Genomic DNA, 18,760 nt, shown 5'->3' with positions numbered 1-18,760 from the left:
TATGGAAGGTAGAAGTCAATAGGTTGGAAGTTTGGGGGAAGTGCAACCCACTGTATCTCAGATGGTGACATGTTGTTGCATGTTTAGCAGCAACGGGGGGCTTTTTCAATTTGTGTAATTTTTCAGTTTTTAAAAATTTAGGATCAACTTTCTAAATTTCTTTGTGTAAATTTCTCATGTCTTTTTGAATTTTTTCACAGTGAAGAAGAAAGTGCACTTCTGTCTCAACCTCACTTGTAATACACTGACCACACAGCCTCTCCTCTCTGGGCAGCCAGGATGTTTTTATACCTTGCCTGTTCTATGGCCAAGCTGTGGTCACTGAGTCTGTACTGCATGTGTTGGTAGCATTGGTTGGCGTTGTCCTTTGGACTTCTAGAATCATTCTAGAGAAACACCTAATAGAAGCCCTGCATACAGAATTCTCTAGAATGATTCTAGAAGTCCAAAGGACAACGCCAACCAGTGCATGCAGGACAGAATTAGTTTATTTGTGCTGACCAAGTGGACCCTACATCTCACTCCTATACAGCAAAATGGGCTGGATCACACTGTCAAACTCAGATGGGAATGTGAATAATGTGGAATTTCCAGCGCTCTCTCTGTCTATACACAGAAAAGTGTGTGATCGTGCACTAGCGGAGGAGATTACGAGCAGTCTCAGTAGTCAAAATATTTTTTTCATCCTGTTCATACACGTTATTTACAGTAAAGTGCCCAAGTCAGAAATATTTTCAGAATGTGAATGCGGATGTTCAAAAGACTGACTGAGCACTTTACTGGGTAACTAAGTTCTTGTTTGAGTAATTCCTTGATTAATACGTTTACTTGTACTGAAGTAAATGATCACCACTGCAGCATTACTCTTTTTTAAGGGATTTTCAGTACAATTTCCAATATGGCAAATTGTTTGATTAGCTCATATGGCTGCAGTGGACTGAAGCAGCCTACGTAATGTTGCGAAAGTGATTTGTTCATGAAACATAAGTGAGGAGCACCGCAAATCAGTTAATGATGAAAACAAACAGTGGGTCTGCTCTCTGCTACTGTCTTGCTGCTGTTGCTGGTGGTGTGCTGATTGCTAGCTCTCTTTAATTTACTTCAATTTCTACATTTACCCCTGTTTTCTTCCTCTTTCACCCTTCATACTTACTAATCCACCTTTAGCCTGCCTCCACTTTGCTCTACCCACCTATTAATCCACTCTTAGCTCACTTTTACAGACTTCTTCCACAGGTTTGCTGGATTAGCTGTTTGCTGCTGCTGTTTGGTCTGTGTTAGTTTCTAATTTCAACTGAAACAAGGTGAGTGCTTTTTTGTCATGGCTACTGCTGGGTTTTTCTCTTGTTCAGAGTGTGGCATGTTTAGTTTAGACCCCTTCTCCACCGATAGTCATAATGATAGTGGTGTTTGTTCAAAGTGCAAGCTAGTTAACTGCCTGGTAGAGAAGGTGGACAAGTTAGAGCTGCGTATCCGGGGTTTAATAAGGGATAGACAGCAAGGGTCACTGTTAGCAGCCCCGGGTACACCAGGGAGAGCTAGTACCCCCTCGACTCCGGCCTTAGAGCCCCCACAGCAGGGCGAATGGGTAACGTCTCGGCGGCATAGTCGAAAGGCTAAGGCTAATGCTACTGCAAAGGCCACAGCCAGCCCACCTGTACACCATGCTCCCCCAGTTCACGTGTCAAACAGGTTTGCCCCGCTCAGTGAAGCACCCGCTGAGGAGCCTGTTAAAGGTACTCTGGTGATAGGAGATTCTATCGTCCGGCACGTGAAATTAGCTACTCCTTTAGGGGCACCAGCGGCTAGAGTTATCTGCTTACCGGGAGCCAGAGCACCGGACATTAGTGGCAACCTTAGGCTGTTAGCAAATAGGAGATATTCGAGGGTAGTTATTCATGTAGGGGCCAATGATATTCGTCTGCGGCAGTCTGAAGTAACTAAGGCTAATATTAAAGAGGTGGTTAAACAGGCCCAGACGCTGTCCGAAGAGGTAATCTGTTCTGGCCCCATCCCAATGAGGCGTGGCGATGAAGCTTACAGCAGGCTTTCTTCGCTGAACCGCTGGATGTCCAAGTGGTGTACGGACAATCATGTGGGCTTTATAGACAACTGGCTAATGTTTGAGGGCAAGCCTGGTCTTTTAGGTAGGGATGGTGTCCACCCCACGCGGGATGGTGCTGCCTTACTTTCGTGCAGCATAGCACATAGTCTCTTAGTTAGTCGGCAGAGTAGCAGTAGCCTTAGAAGCTGCTGACAAACCGGACCCGGGACCAGGCCGCAGACAGAGAGGCTTAACCGACCGTCTGTGAGCTGCAAAGAGACGTTACCTAGATACCAATGTATTCAGACTGTGTCTGTCCCCCGAGTCAAACATAAATGTCAAAAAACTCAAACAGTAAATCTAAATAACCTAACGTATATTAAACAATCATATCCAGACTGTAGCACTAGCACTTCAAAACTAAAGATTGGTTTACTTAACATAAGATCTCTAAATTCAAAAGCAGTTATAGTGAATGAAATCATAACTGATCAGAAATTTGATGTGTTGTGCCTCACTGAAACCTGGATTAGACCCGATGAATATTTAGCATTAAACGAAGCCACCCCTGCAGGCTATAATTATATACACAACCCCAGATCGTCCGGTAGAGGAGGCGGGGTCTGCATAATTTTTAGAAATTCCCTAGCTGTCAATCAGAAACACTATGATAATTTCACTTCTTTTGAGCTTCTTTACATCAATATAATTAATCCAATTACAAAACAGAATGCATTTTCTTTAATTAATATTTACAGACCACCAGGACCCTATGTAGAATTTTTAAAAGAATTTAGTGATTTCGCTGCAGATTTAGCAGTTTGTAGTGATAAAGTAATTATAGTAGGAGACTTCAACATTCATTTTGAAAAAGTTGATGACTCATTAAAAAAGGCTTTTGCATCAATTCTAGACTCAGTTGGTATTGCTCAAAATGTAACCGGACCTACGCATTACTGTAATCATACTCTGGATCTGGTTTTGACCCTGGGTGTTAGCATAGATAACCTAGATATTCTTTCTCAAACCTCAGTAATCTCAGATCATTATCTTATTTCTTTTAAACTTCATCTTAGTCATAATATACGTACATCCCCCAGCTACTCTATGAAACGTTCAATAACGCCCTTTACCGCTCAACAATTTACTGATAACCTTCCTGATTTATCAACCATAGTGTACTCTCCAGGTAACCCAGCAGAACTAGACAAACTAACTGATTGTTTAGAAAATACCTTCCGGTCTACTTTAGATGGTGTAGCACCACTTAAACACAAAAAAGAGAGACAGAAAAAACTTGCGCTGTGGTATAACGACCAAACTCGTACTTTAAAGCAATTAGTACGAAATTTTGAGCGAAAATGGCGATCAACCAAACTGGAAGTATTCCACTCTGCTTGGAAAGACAGTATTGTTGAATATAGAAGAGAAATTAATAAAGCCCGCTCAGAGTATCTGGCCTCTCAGATCGAGATTAATAAAAACAACCCTAGAGTTCTCTTTAGTGTTATTTCTAAACTGACTAAAAATCAGGCAGGTACTGATCCTCAGATTCCAGCAATCCACACTAGCAATGCTTTTATGGACTATTTTGATAATAAAATCGAAAATATTCGGGACAAAATTCAACAGATAAATAGCACATCTTGTCTGTCATCTGGTGTGGCTGATATAGAACAAAATCCAGCTACCGAAGTCAGGTTGGAAGTTTTTAACCCACTACATCAGTTAGAACTGGAGAAAATTATCTCCTCATCAAACTGCACAACCTGTACACTTGATGCAGTTCCCACAAAACTATTAAAACAGGTATTACCAGACATAATTAAACCACTATTAACAATAGTAAACTCATCATTAAACCTGGGGTATGTTCCCAAAGCCTTTAAACTAGCAGTAATTAAACCTTTGATCAAGAAACCAAATCTTGATCCTAGTGTACTATCTAACTATAGACCTATTTCAAATTTACCATTTATTTCTAAGATTTTAGAAAAGGCCGTGGCCCAACAACTTGGCTCTTATCTGCAAAGAAACCAGATCTATGAAAAATTCCAATCTGGATTTAGGCCTCATCATAGCACTGAGACAGCTCTAGTTAAGATAACAAATGATCTGCTTCTTGCCGCTGACCAAGGCTGCGTTTCTTTACTGGTACTTCTTGATCTGAGCGCAGCTTTTGATACAATAGATCATAATATCCTCCTAGAAAGATTAGAGAAAATGGTCGGTATAACTGGAACTGCCTTATCGTGGTTCAAATCATACTTGACCGATCGTTTTCAGTTTGTGAGGGTAAATAATATACCCTCCAATTATACAAAGGTTAGATATGGAGTTCCACAAGGCTCTATCTTAGGACCGTTATTATTTACGTTATACATGCTCCCCCTGGGCAAAGTTATTAGAAAACATAATGTTAATTTTCATTGTTATGCAGACGACACGCAGCTCTTCATATCAGCCAAACCTGATGACAAACAGAGAATAAAGAAAATGGAGGATTGCGTAAAAGATGTGAAATCATGGATGTCACACAACTTTCTTCTATTAAATAGTGATAAAACAGAAGTTCTTCTATTAGGCCCTAAAGCTGCTAGAAATAAATTATCACACCTAATGTTGAATCTGGCCGACTTCTCAGTCACACCTGGTTCAACAGCTAAAAATCTTGGCGTTATCATAGATTCAGATCTAGCATTTGATAAACACATATCTAATGTTACTAAAACAGCTTTTCTACATCTCCGTAACATCGCCAAGCTAAGAAATGCTTTATCCTTACATGACGCAGAAAAATTAGTACATGCCTTCATTACGTCAAGGCTAGACTACTGTAATGCGCTACTGTCAGGATGTTCTAGCAGTAACTTAAATAAACTTCAGCTAGTTCAAAATGCTGCAGCCAGGGTCCTTACTAAAACTAGAAAATTTGACCATATTAGTCCAGTCCTATCAGCTCTTCACTGGCTTCCAGTCAAATTCCGCATAGACTATAAAATTCTCCTGTTAACGTATAAAGCCCTACATGGGCTCGCTCCTGAGTATCTGAGAGACCTTATCTCCTATTATGAACCACCACGATTACTTAGATCACAGGGTGCTGGCTTCCTAGTAGTTCCCAAAATTCAGAGAAGCTCTGCAGGAGGAAGAGCTTTCTCTTATAAAGCGCCCCAACTCTGGAATAATCTCCCCGATAATGTTCGGGACTCAGACACAGTCTCAATCTTTAAGTCTAGACTAAAAACTTACTTGTTTAGTTTAGCTTTTGGTAGTTAATGTTAATTCCCTTTAGATAAGGCTGCAGATCCAGGGGTTCATGGACATAGTGAATTGTGGGTAAACTGAGATGCTGGTGCTGCTGTCACTCACTACATGCAGTCACTCAGGTTTGTGGACGGTGGAGTGGGTGAATGCCAGTGTCTCAGGGAGCCTCCGTGTCTATGTTACCTTCTGGCTCTCTCCCTTTAGTTAGGCTGTTATATTCAGACCTGCCGGAGTCATTAGTCACACTCTGATCATTTTTTACATTTTCTGTTCTTCATAAATCCAGTCTAAACTAATTCCTAAATCTTTCCTTCCTCCGAGTTACTGACTGTCCACCGGTCCGGCCCAATACTGATGGATGTCCCACCCTCAAGTCCCCCTGTCCCCCTGATTGACCAGACTGATGGAAGTTTCTGGAACGCAGCTTCTCCACTACAGATCACATCCAAATCTATATGAACTCTAATTGTTTCCACTGTTGATTATACACACCTGAATATATTAGAACTGCGTGGATGTAAAATTGACTTTTCAATGTTTAACTTATAAGTTGTCTGACCAGTGGTAGGATGGTCCCCCCTTTAGATGTGAGTCTTGGTCCTCCCGAGGTTTCTTCCTCCTCCAGCTCTGAGGGAGTTTTTCCTTGCCTCAGCGCTCACGGGGGTTCTGTATATTCTGTATATTCTGTATATTATGTTCAGTGTTTTGTCTGATTCTCTGTGCTGTGATTCCCATTTTTGTAAAGCTGCTTTGTGACAACATCAATTGTAAAAAGCGCTATATAAATAAATTTGATTTGATTTGATTTGAAAACAGCATATTTTTCCCATCTGCGCTATCAACGTGTATTCTGATGATAATACAAGCCATTTCTCTTGACCTTGTTTAAGTAACCAAGTGTTAATTTTGCAAAAAAAGGTGCACAATGAATAAATAACTACCAACTGGTAACGGTGATGTTCTATGTTATGTTACTTTTTACTTGTTGTAATTGTAATGAGTACATTATTTAATACATTTAGGACAGTATATTGAATATTAAACCACCACTAATCTTTGCAACCCTGCATGTACTATGCTGGGTTGCTATACACATGCTGATTGATATACTGTAGGTACAGTCCTCTCTTGGCTTGGCAGGTGTCAGAAAATTTAATGACAAGTAGGTCAAACCTCACATACTAATCAGTTTTCAACTAATGAGACAAATGTCTAAATCTATTTTGAGGCATTTACTAAATGCTTTCATTTTATCCAGAGTGAAAGTATTTTTGGCTCTGGTACAGCAGGTCCATCCTGACATATAGCTGCATATTTCAGTTGTTCGGTCATGGGGCACAGATGTATAAATATGTGGACTACCAATGACATTGTTCTCATCTAGTGGTGAAGTGGTGTTGAGAGAGCTGCTCCAGACATAGCTAACAGCCAACAACCTGGTAAGACTTTGTAAATTATTAACGCGATGTTTGATATTCATTTGAAAAGTAGAACAATAGTTATTTACCAAAAAAAAAAAAAAAATTTAAGTATACATATATTGTCATCGTTGGAACAAAACCTTGTCTCTTCAAAATTGTAACTTTTCAGGAAACGGCAAGAACAATTAACTGTCAAATACAAATTTGCCCACATGAGGGTGTGGAATATTTTATTGTGATGGTTCCACTTGTTAATCATAACTTTGTAAGAAACATTGCGAATCATGTAAACTGCTTTTTGGTGATGCTTTAATGCTTTTAGCTAACTTTTGTGATAATGGTTGCATCAGAGGCTTCTTTCATCATGACTCTTCCATGTAATTAAGTCACAAACTGGCAGATCACCATCAATTTCTCAGTTGTTGGTCAAGACTCAATCTTTGATATCATCAGATCGCCCAGGCCTTTGAATGAAACTGTTATAATCCACCATTGGGCATCATCACTAGTGTTTTACTTTCAAAATGAACTAGGCAGTGAAAGTGAATGCAGATGAATGACTAACAGCTCTGATTTATGTAGCACTGCAGGCTAAATCCCTGCTGCTCGTGGGCTGTGTTTCACTGTGTTTTCACAAGAAGTTTCAGAGTTTTTTTTTTTCTTCTATATGAGGCAAAATGAATGGCTTTTTTGAAAATCATTAAACGGAAAAGTTCCATAGCTGACATGTTTTCCCATACATACATTTTTTTCTCTAAATGTTGCTGGATACTTTTATTAAATAACAAAAGTTCTACATGTAGGCTAACCTTTCTTTGCCTGAAAAATGACAGTGTAAGAATAGATCACCGAAATACCCCAGGCTCAACACCAAGCCCTGTCAGATGTGCTAAAGTTGCTTTGGCAGTATTAAATAGCAGGTGTTGATGATTAACAGTAGATGATGCAGGTGTGTTATCTTACTTGTAGCATGGATTTAACGATGATCGTATTTTAACTGCTAAATGACCTTATGATTAAGATGATCCAGTGACACTTGGGGTGAAATGTGCACAGTACAAAAACGTATTTTGCTTTGGAAGATTTTTGTTTATGGCTAGATGCAATAATGGCAGTTTTCATTTTTTTATAAATAGACCCCGTTCATTTTTCTCATAGAAAAAATCTGACTACAGAATGACGCCGTCTTGCATGGATTCTTTTGGTTATGTCATCAGTTCACCTGATTTTATTTAATGATATGCTGATTATATGAAGTATTTATTGAATTTTAACTGTAAATTCCTCAACATATAATCACTTTACATGAGATTTAAAAAAAAAGTTTATTCTAATGTTAGTGTTCTAACCAATAAATTCTTTCCATCCAGCTGAAAAGATTATATTTCATTTGCAGAGATGTATATGACCTTTGCACAGTGATTTAGTTGTTTATACTCTGTTTAGAATCTCTTTGAAATGTGTGATTCTGTTCCACCTGGTTTACAGATATTAGGAAAAAAGTAGAATGTTTAAAATTTAGTACAGCTGTCTTATTTTCAAACTTGTTCTGTGTTGTAGATCGTCTTCTGAGGATGGGGTATCAGCTTCCCCTGTGTTTGGCCGTCCTGCTCTGTATGAGTAAGTCCATGCACTGAACGTTGCATCAGAAGGGAGATTAGAGGCCACTAGAGTGGGTTTTACGAGATCTAGGCTTCTGTAGAAGTTCACTGGTTCCAAATATCCAGTAAAATGTCAGAATTTTTTTGGACCATGCTAGTGTAGACTCCGCCTAAATGTGCATTTTATGGGCAAAACGCAAAATGCGCTTCTCTTCATTATTCGTTTAAATTTGAAACAAGTTGCCATCAGAAAGTGGGTGGTGATATTACACATGTGGTTGACTTAATATTCATCTTCATACATTTGCCTAAATGGCTCAAAAGACTTTGTCTTTGTTATATCTAATATGATTAAGTGTATGTTTAATTGTTGCATGTATTTAAGTGTAAATATATTTGTTAATATTAAAGCATAATTTAAAATGTAGATTTGGAAGTGAGTCAAAAATTCATGGGTCTTTCTTTCTGTCTCACTCTCTTCCTTCTCCAAAATTAGGTGGGCTAGAGAGGACAAGCGGTCAAGGTAAGCTGACTATTATTGTTAAAGAAAACATTTCACATCTTTTCTGTGCTTTTAATTTAAAAGCACTTACAGTGTCCTGCGTTAGAACTTGGTCATCAGTGATTAAGATATGATTCTAAATTACTTAAAATTACTTTTAAGTATAAAAATTACTATTACTAATCATCAAAATAAAATAATCAATAAACATGTAAATAAAAATGGTAACAGTGGCCTGTTGCTTGCCAAATAGCGAGCCCACATTCATCTATACTCTCGCTTGTTACCGATCTTACTTTATCTTCTCCATCAGTCAGCAAACATGTCGGCTTTTACAGACTTTCATGTTCATCAGATTGAAGAACTCACTGTTGCCCTTTTTGTTTGTGTAACAACTTCTTATTTTTGGATTGTCAATTGTATTACTAATGAAATGATTTGTAACGTATTTAAGACCTAGCTAGTAACTATTATTAACCTATATTTGTTTTTGTTTTTTTTTTTCGAAAAATGTAGATCTATTTAAAGTGTTTTTTTTGTTTTTTTTACATTAATGAAAAAGAAATTTATGTGACAAATAATTTACAATAACTCAGTCTACAAAATGGTCATTTAACAGGAAAAGCACACTCTTAACCTTTATACACTTTTTTATTTATTTATTTATTTATGGCATTTCGCTGACAATGTCCAATTTGAATATTTTGTACTTTTGATCACTTTTAGTACACTAATTCCATTTAATATAAAACATAAAATTGAAAGATAAAATGTATTCCCCTGATCTGTAAATTTCAGCAAATAAACAGTGATTGTGCATTAAAACGTGCAGATTTGTACTTTTCTGTAGAAAAAATGTCATTTGACCAATCGCACAAACCTTTGCCTAAGACTGTATATAATATTTTATATTTTATACATTTTAACAATATTTTGCTTTATTACTTTTTTGGTGCAAATAGGAAATTATTATCTTTAAAAAAAGGTGACATGTTCTGCTTTTTGCCTCATTCTTCTTTTTATCTTTAATCTAAAGAAAAACAGATGTTAGCATCACCACATGTAATTTTAAAGTGACTAGGAGTGATGGAAAAAAAAGACAAATTAAATACTAAATAATATGATGAAATAATTAATTTTTTTCCAGGTCTACCTTTTCCACTCTTTCCTCCTGGACCTGGTGTGGTTCCACATGCTGTTACCGGTGATGGAAACTACAGACTGATCTCACTGAACCAGCAACTTCACTACTTCCAAAGAACGTACAGCCAGTTATACGTAAGTAAAACAACAGATCGGAATGTTTAAATATGTATTCTATTAAATGCCTTTTGGGTTTTTTTCATCCGTCCTGCAAGTTTGATTGTAAGTTGGGGAGTGAACTTTATGTTGAAAGTAGTTAGTACAATTGAACTAGTAGTGCATTAAGGATCATAAATGTAAACACTATCACACAGAATGACATTTTCACTCTGCAGCCAATCAGTAATGCCTACCCGACATAAAAAGGAAACATTACACGCAGTGAAATCGCTTATATTCCTTTTTTAGGTGCCACATTTACTTTGCTTAAGGTGTCGGTCGTGGTTGCTATAATTCGAGATTGTGTTTTACAATAAAGTGATGCTTTTAAAGCGTCCGTCTCTTGCATGTGTGTTTATTCTGTTCTTCTGCTGGACTTTTTCTAATGTTCAGACTGTGGTGCTTGTGCACAATATTTTAATGGCACTTTATCGACCAACAGTCGTGACTTCACCAAAGCTGCAGCTCATGTAATGTGAATGACAGACAGGTAATGTTAGCTATGTTAATTATATATTTAAAATAATAATGTTTTCTATAATAATGAGCATCTCACACAGCCTGAGCACTGACGGAGCTGCTCTTATTGCTCTGCACGCATTTGACTTGTGTGCTTAAATAGAGTCACCCACTAAGTTTTGGAGTGACCTTAGCAAAATATCTGTGTTGCAACACAGCCAATACAAACTGAGATGTATTTTGTGTTCTTGGAAATTTCCCCATCGATCAAGTCGTCCAGCCGTTTTTATTGAATTTACACCGACTATAGAGCATGTACCCTGCGATGGACTGTCCAGGGTGTGTCCTGCCTTCCGCCCAATGACCACTGGGATAGGCTCCAGCACCACCACCCCCCCAACATAGAGAATGTGTGCATTATCAGTTATACAGTTAAATCTACGTTGAACCTATATTACTTTGTGCAACTGGTTAAATTCTAGTAGCTCGAAAACTTGAACATAGTGAAAGTTCAAACAAGGTTATGATCAAACTGTTGTAGTTGGCTCCTAGACTTCACACTCCTGTAGCACCTGCCTGATGGTAGAAGTGTGAAGAGGCTGTTTTGGGGGTGTGCACTTTCCCTGATGATGGTGAGCAGCTTCCTGATGACCCTGGTGTGGCAAATGTCCTGTATTGAGGGGAAGACAGCTCCTGAAATAGACTGTGCAGTTTTGATCACAAGCTTGAGAGCCTTCTTATCCTAAGCAGTGCAGTTTCCATACCTGACTGTGATGGAGTTCTTGCGGGCCAAAACACTGCAAACTTCAGCGTGCTGCCTCATTAAACACACCTCATCAGAACTGAATTTCAGAGCAAGAGATTTTCACAAGCAAATTCATGCACGACTGAATCTTGGATCTTAGTTAAGACTCAAGTCTGCAAGGAGACTCTGGGACCGGTCTTGATTCTCCCAGGTCCAAGTCTCAAGTTTCTAAACTAAACAGCTGTCAGGTTTGACACAGATTGGATTCTTTCATTACAGAAAAACTTGCAGTGTGAAGGACAGAACGGAAGTGCTACATGCAGTAAATGTGTTTAAATAAAATCTGTAACATGCATAGCAAGTATGCTGGCTAGGTAGCATAATAGCTAATCAAACTAAAGTTTTAAGATATTTTAAAGCAATGTGAAAACGTCAATGTGACAACTTTGCTAAATCAGCCAAGCTTTCGCACAGTGTTCAGAGTATCTTCAGAATTCAGAAGTTCTTTTCTATTTCTCTTTCAGCTCAGCATGGACGGCTTCCTTTCTTTCACACCCCTCTTCTATGACACCTACGTCCAAATCTCGAACACTGATATCATCGCTCCACTGTGGACTGACCTTGACATGTACACCAGAGGAAACGTATCCTACGAGCAAGCCACAAGCGGTCCTCTTCTACAGACAGCTACAAATGAAATGAACCGGACGTTCCCTGGCTTCTCTGCTTCCTGGGTCTTTGTGGCCACTTGGGAGAAGATGGAATTTGAGCCTGATGTGGGAGTAAGTGTCTGTCCTTAGAATTCAGTCACTGTCTGTGTGCCAGATGTTTTAACATTTACTATTCTTCTCTTGAAGGAGGTGACTTTCCAAGTAGTCTTGGTCTCAGATGTTCAAGGCCGCACTTTCATTCTGATGAACTATGGTCCCATTCCAGCTGTTGATCCAGAACCCTGGAAGGTAAGAGTAGCAAGTTTATTCATGCATTTACTAATTTTATGATGCTAAATTTCAAAATGACATGGCTAAACAAAATTGTATTTACTATGCTGCTCTGTGTATTTAAATGTTTCTTTATAGGCTGGCCTCCAGACACAGGAGAACTACCAAAATTTCACCATTCAGGTTCCCCTCAGTGGACTGACTACAAGTACTAATGTTGGAATACCTGGTCGCTGGGCTTTCCAAGTCTCCGGTGCAACATTTGGTAAATGTCAAGTTTTTGCGCCTATGAACAGATTCTTAAACCATTTTCAAGAACTGTATTTTGGGATGTGTAGAACAAGGGTTACCTTTGTGGACAGAACCACGTTGGGGGTCTCGACTTGTTCCCAAGAGGGTCATTAGAGTGGTGCTACAAGATAAACAAGAATTAACAAATAAAGAAGAAAATAGGGCTCAAATGTTTGAAGGGCTCCTATGTGACAACCTTGATGGTGTATATATATATTATGTTTTTTTCAAGTTCAAAGTTAGTCAGTCTTTTCCAAGGCAACCAAATACATGAAGGCTTGTCCTTTACATGGATTTCAAACCTCAACTACAATTGCTTTACTCTAAAGACAGACATCAAAGAACCTAATGTGTCTGTTCCATCAGTGCAATGTGGCGCATTTTGCCAATTAGCAAGCAAGCAAGCAAAATTTATTTATATAGCGCTTTTTACAACAGGTGTTGTCACAAAGCAGCTTTACAGTACAATCAGTATTACAGAGAGAAAAGAAAAGAAAATCCGTGTCCAAGCCCCCATGAGCAAGCCAGTGGCGACGGTGGCAAGGAAAAACTCCCTAAAAGAGGAAGAAACCTTGAGAGGAACCAAGACTCAGAAGGGGAACCCATCCTCCTATGGTCGACACCGGATAGCAAACATTATTAGTATGAAGTATTATAGTAAAGTGGGAAAAGAAAAGATCTGAGGGTGAGGACTGCGCAGCGCTGTAAAGCAAGAAGCTCAGTGGTGGTCAAGCCGGTCCAGAAGGCTGGTGAGCAGCGGCACCCAATCAAGGCAGAAGAGGCAACAGCATCAGACGCACAGGATGGGCAGCTGATCAACTCGGCAGAGGAAGGATCACAGAGCACAGATCACAGATTCAAATTAAATAAAAATTACAATTAGGATGGGTCTAATAAAAAGTGGAACGATAAAACTCTTGGTGGGAACTATATATAGATTTACACTGTTACACAGTAAAGCAAAACGAATTATGACACAGTGATTCTGAACTTTCTTGCAGCTGCATTCAGGCTGTTCTTCCCGGTTCTGCCTGGTGCTGTTCGTGCTGTTACCTATGATGGAGGTAATGCACTGGTCCAGCTCACCCAGCCATTCTCCTACTTTGGAAGAGACTACACACAATTATATGTAAGTAAAAGAATAGAGCAGAATTTTAAAAATGATTTTAGACATATTCTGCTGCAGTACCTAACAGGATTATCCACAGCCTCAATTAATATGTGCAAGACAGTAAAACCATCATCATCATCATCATCGACCGCTTAATCCAGATAGGGTCGCGGTCAGTAAAATCATATGAAATATAAATGTTTTTTATAGTGAGCATAGTGATTATTTCTTATTATGATACCGCTGTACAAATAAAGAAATAAGAAATAACATCTTCAACACAAATCATAAACAAATACATGGATGAATAATCATCTAGAAACTGGCAGCATTTTGGCAGTTTTAAAAAGATTTAAATTTGAGATTTTTTAATGCTATTTTTTTTCCATATTTCAATCTGATCAGGCTAATAAACAACAACCAAACTTGTTGCTCTGAATGTAGTAGTGTGTAGACTTATAGTGTATGATTGTAAAGATGACACATGAAGGGTTTCTTGGATCTCATAAACACTATTTGGTGTAAACCAAACCCTGTTTTCCCTAGAAGACAGGACAAAATGCTTTAATTACAAGGAACCTCAATAAGATGTTTTAGCTGCTGCTTTCATGTCGTCTTTAGGAGAACTTCGTTATCTAAAATACATTTCTAATTATTTCTTTTTCAGCTCAGCATGGATGGTTTCCTTTCTTTTGAGCCCTTCAACTTTGACAGCTATGTCCCAATTTCAAACAAGGATATCATCGCTCCACTGTGGACTGACATTGACACTTACACCAGGGGAAACATCACCTACCAACAAGCAACAAGTGGACCACTTATAGCACAAGCTACAGCAGAAATTAGACAGATGTACCCCAGGTCGGACTTCACTGCTGCCTGGGTGTTCGTTGGCACCTGGGAGAAGGTGGAATTTGAACCTGATTGGGGGGTAAGTGTCTGTCCCTAGGATTCAGTCGCTGCCTCCAAGCCGATTTTTAACATCTTTCTCCCCTTGAAGGAGGTGACTTTCCAAGTAATCCTGATCTCTGATGAAGACAGTGACGTCTCCTTCATCCTGATGAACTACGGTCAAATTCCAAACAATCCACAAGTCTGGATGGTGAGAGAAACACATTCATGCATGTCTTTAGTGATTTCAGTGCTTCATAACGTTTAACATTAACAACATTAATTTTATTCAAATGATTTTTTTAGGCTGGCTATCAGACAGAGGACAACGCCCATCAGTTCAGGATTCAGGCGGCCAGTACCGCTGACCTGTCCAGAACTTCCAATGTTGGAAGGCCTGGCCGCTGGGCTTTCCGTGTAGATGGTACATTTTATAATTAACTAAACCTCTGCCCCTACATCTCCTGCTTTCATTTGCCAAATATGGAGAGAGCAAAACAGACCATAGCATATCACTTATAAGTGGGCTTAAGCTGTACATTTCATATACGGTCCTAAAGAAAGAGTTTAGCCTTTTTATGTTGGTATTTTTTCTACATGTTGGGAGCATCATAACATTACAAACATGAACAAAATACTGTAATAGCCATGCAGTCAAATGCAGTAGTTGAACAACCCCAGGTTTTGTTGATTTTCAGATTTTTTTGCAAGTTTTAATGCACAGTATCTGTTTCTGGGCTGAGTTGAACATATTGGGCAAAACTAAAATGCACCATCATATTTGCTCAGTCTGATTCATCAAGCAAACAGTAAATGTGCATTGCAGTGTGCAGAAGTGTGTTCTCTGTAGAGAAAGTAGTGACTTATTGTCACTTAGAAAGTCAACAAAAGGTCATTTGACCAAGGACACCCAAACTTTTGCGGATGACTATACATCTAAATATACAGGGCTGCAGTGAGTAATTAGTGTCTCTCCTAGTGGCTGCTCTATATTAGCCTGTGAAGCAATTTACAAAAAGATATTATGGCTTAATGTCAATTAATTATTATATTATTAAAACCTTTGTTAAACTCACATGAAACAGGTAGTTCACTATATCACTATATCGATAATGGTGATGGCACAGATAATCTATATTAGAGGATATTAATGTTTTAATGTCAGTAACTAATGTAATTTACAGTGATGTAAATATGGGGTGCCTGACCATGCCATTCTGTGTCTGTCTATCTTTTTCTCTCTCTTTCTCTCTCTCTCTCTCTCTCTAGCCTGTGGTATTCTGAACTGCACTGCAAATGAAGTGTGCTCAGCAAGATCTGGAGTTTATGGCTGCGCCTGTACAAGTAACAGTCAGAGATCCAATCCTAACACTTTTGGTACGTTTCATTTTAAAATGGAATTTTTCGAATGGTCGCCAAAGTTGAATTCATAGGGAATTCATTCTTATGCTCTTATGCTCTGCAAGCATTACAATGACAGTTTCACCAGATATGTCCTGGTACTCACTTTACAGGTGAGGAAAATAGCCATTTAAGGTTGATGCAAAAACAACATGGTCATTTCTGTCATTTAAATGATATGTCAGGAACATGATCTAACAAATTCATAGGTTTTTGTTTGGTCTCCTAACTTTTCATAAGAGTAAAATGCATAAATATGAATTTAAAGTACATATCAGTGCTGTTTTATTGTTAATCTGATGAAATAAAACAATAAGAAGCTGCTGCTGTACTCTGAATGAGCTAGCATGTTCACTTATAAATATTCACAAGAAAGGAAGCTTTTGTGCATGCTAGCACACAGAAAGCAATTCTCCATGCAGATACATTTCTCTCTTCATTCCAATGAAACAGAATCTCTCCTGACTCCATGGGTTTAATCAGTTGGTCTCTGTACTCAAACAGTGGAGTGGATAGATGAGGTCCGCCCTTGCTTCATAGGAACTACTAGCTACTAGTAAAAGTTAGATTTATCAGCAGAGTGTTATAACACATGTTATAGTGTTTAGCTGAAGTCATTTTAAGAGAAATATCGGTCTGACGCTATTTACTCTGTTTTTTCAGATGTCTCTGAGAGTTGTGTTGGCACTAGTAGGTCAGTGTCCCTGTCTCGCTGCCAGCTCTTTGAAGCTGGATTTCCTGTAACCGTTCTCCATCTCAACGATCCCTCATGCAGGGGGCTGGCCCAGAACGGCAGAGTGACGTTCCGTTTTGACGACAATACTTGTGGCTCAGTCCTGGAGGTACAGTAGAGGTTCTCTCCAATGAAAGAGGATTACATACACCAAACAGCCACTTTACTAAAACCTTTTTATGTAATAAAAACAATTATAAAGTTCAGTAAAAACTCTAGGAACCTGACTGGTGATCCAGTCATTAGAGCAGATCTAATAGAGACCATAGATGTGATGTAAGATGGCATATGGCTGGAGAACTTTTTGATACAATGTGCAATGATGAGTAAGAGTCTCCAGTAATAAATCTTAGAGAGGAGTGATAGATTGAATCTATTAGTTTAAGGCTAGTTGATGCATATCTACAGGCTACATCAACGTTCTAGGATGGGTAAAACTGTTCATGATCTCACGTAACATATCAATATGTTTGAGCTGCTCTTCAGTCACTCTTCAGTGTGAAGAGCCGAAACATGCAGCCACTGTTGCTTCCACTACACTTTGATGATAAAAACTACAAACCGTGTTATTTTCATATTCACTCTGCGTTCACATGATTTCATGTTCAAGTTAAATGATCCCTGCATTGTTATGATGAAAATGATGTAGAATTACTAACAGTAACAAATTCTGATGGCGCTCATTTTTCTCAAACTGTAATATCTTTTAGGTCAATTCAACACACTTCATCTACAAGAACTCCATTCAGTCATTCTCGAGTGTGGGACCAAGGAGTGTGGTCAGTCGTGACAGCTGGCTGAACCTTAACTTCTCCTGTGTGTACCCGCTCATCCAGAGCATCTCTGCGCCCATGACCTTCCAGGCTATCAATAGGTAGCAATATTTGAATCACCAGTAAACAATCTTTTTGTAGAAGTCTTGAAATAATGTTCTTTAAATGATCTTTTTTTTTCCTACAGTTCGATCAGCAAGAACCTGCCGGGTGCATTGGGTACATACCAGATCCGCATGGTGCCCTACAGTGATGCTTCATTCACCAGTCCTTTCTCCGGTACTGTCACTCTTCAAGTGAACCAGCAGGTCTTCGTAGCTGTGGAGGTGTACGGAGTCGACAGTCAGGTGTTCTCCACTGTGCTGGACAACTGCTGGGCCACTCCCTACAATGATCCGAACTACTACATCCGCTGGGATCTGATCATGAACGAGTAAGAGGAATATAATCATGTATCTTAGTAAAAGTGAGCTTCGGTTTCTGAAAGGAGATGATCTTAGTTGGTCTGAGAGGCCTAATAAAATATGGCATCAGATGAAGTGTGATGTGTAGATTTACCTAATCTGCTGTTTTGTTTGAATGAAAATTGCGGTATTGAATGTCCCCAAATCTTTAATTCTTCCCTCACCCTCCAGGTGTCCTAATGCTAAGGATGGCACAGTGCAGGTGTTGCAGAATGGAGTCTCGATATTCAGCCACTTCTCTTTCAGGATGTTCACCTTCACTGGCGTCAACAGAAGTTTCTACCTGCACTGCAAGGTTCACCTGTGCCTGTTGAATGGAGGTCAATGCGCACTGGTGAGTTTTAGATCACCTACTTAGCCAGTCAGTGGACAGTTCTTCAGCACACATTACTTGTGAGTTTTCGTGGTGCTGATACAGGTCTTTCACAAAAGAAAAGTTGAAGTACGCTATAAAAAATATGTAATGAGTCAGGCAGCAGAGGTGTCAGTGATGGTAAACACATTTTTAATTACTCATTTACGCCATTTAATGGTTTCGAAAAAAAATCTTAGAATTCATGTAGTAATGCTTATTAATCAGTTCATGAACACCTTAAAAAATCTTATATAAAAAATCTTATCTTAATAAACAGTTACAGCACATGAATAAAAAAGGGGCAACAGTGACCTGTCGTTTACCTGATAATAAACAGTAATAATGAACTCAAGATATATTCATTTCACATTCCGGCTCAGCATCATGAGTCAGAATTAGACCTGCTTTATTTCTGCTTTATCAGATATTCAGTTCCATCACAGATAACAAATCACTTGC

General features: G+C 38.8%; 1 protein-coding gene across 1 annotated transcript; it reads left to right on the top strand.

The window, feature by feature from the left end:
- The first annotated feature begins 12,039 nt into the window (after positions 1–12,039).
- LOC108412038 (alpha-tectorin-like) lies at positions 12,040–18,304 on the top strand. The gene is made up of 12 exons (XM_017683896.2): positions 12,040–12,123; positions 12,199–12,300; positions 12,421–12,547; positions 13,575–13,702; positions 14,352–14,615; positions 14,685–14,786; positions 14,882–14,999; positions 15,845–15,952; positions 16,640–16,818; positions 17,420–17,583; positions 17,670–17,915; positions 18,118–18,304. The coding sequence occupies exons 1-12, from the start codon at positions 12,040–12,042 to the stop codon at positions 18,302–18,304; spliced, it is 1,809 nt and encodes a 602-aa protein (XP_017539385.2).
- Positions 18,305–18,760: the final 456 nt, after the last annotated feature.

Source organism: Pygocentrus nattereri, chromosome 13 (assembly GCF_015220715.1).
Source record: "Pygocentrus nattereri isolate fPygNat1 chromosome 13, fPygNat1.pri, whole genome shotgun sequence".
Taxonomy (NCBI): Eukaryota; Metazoa; Chordata; class Actinopteri; order Characiformes; family Serrasalmidae; genus Pygocentrus; species Pygocentrus nattereri.
Note: the sequence above shows the minus strand (reverse complement) of the source record. Positions and strands in the feature narration are given on the sequence as shown.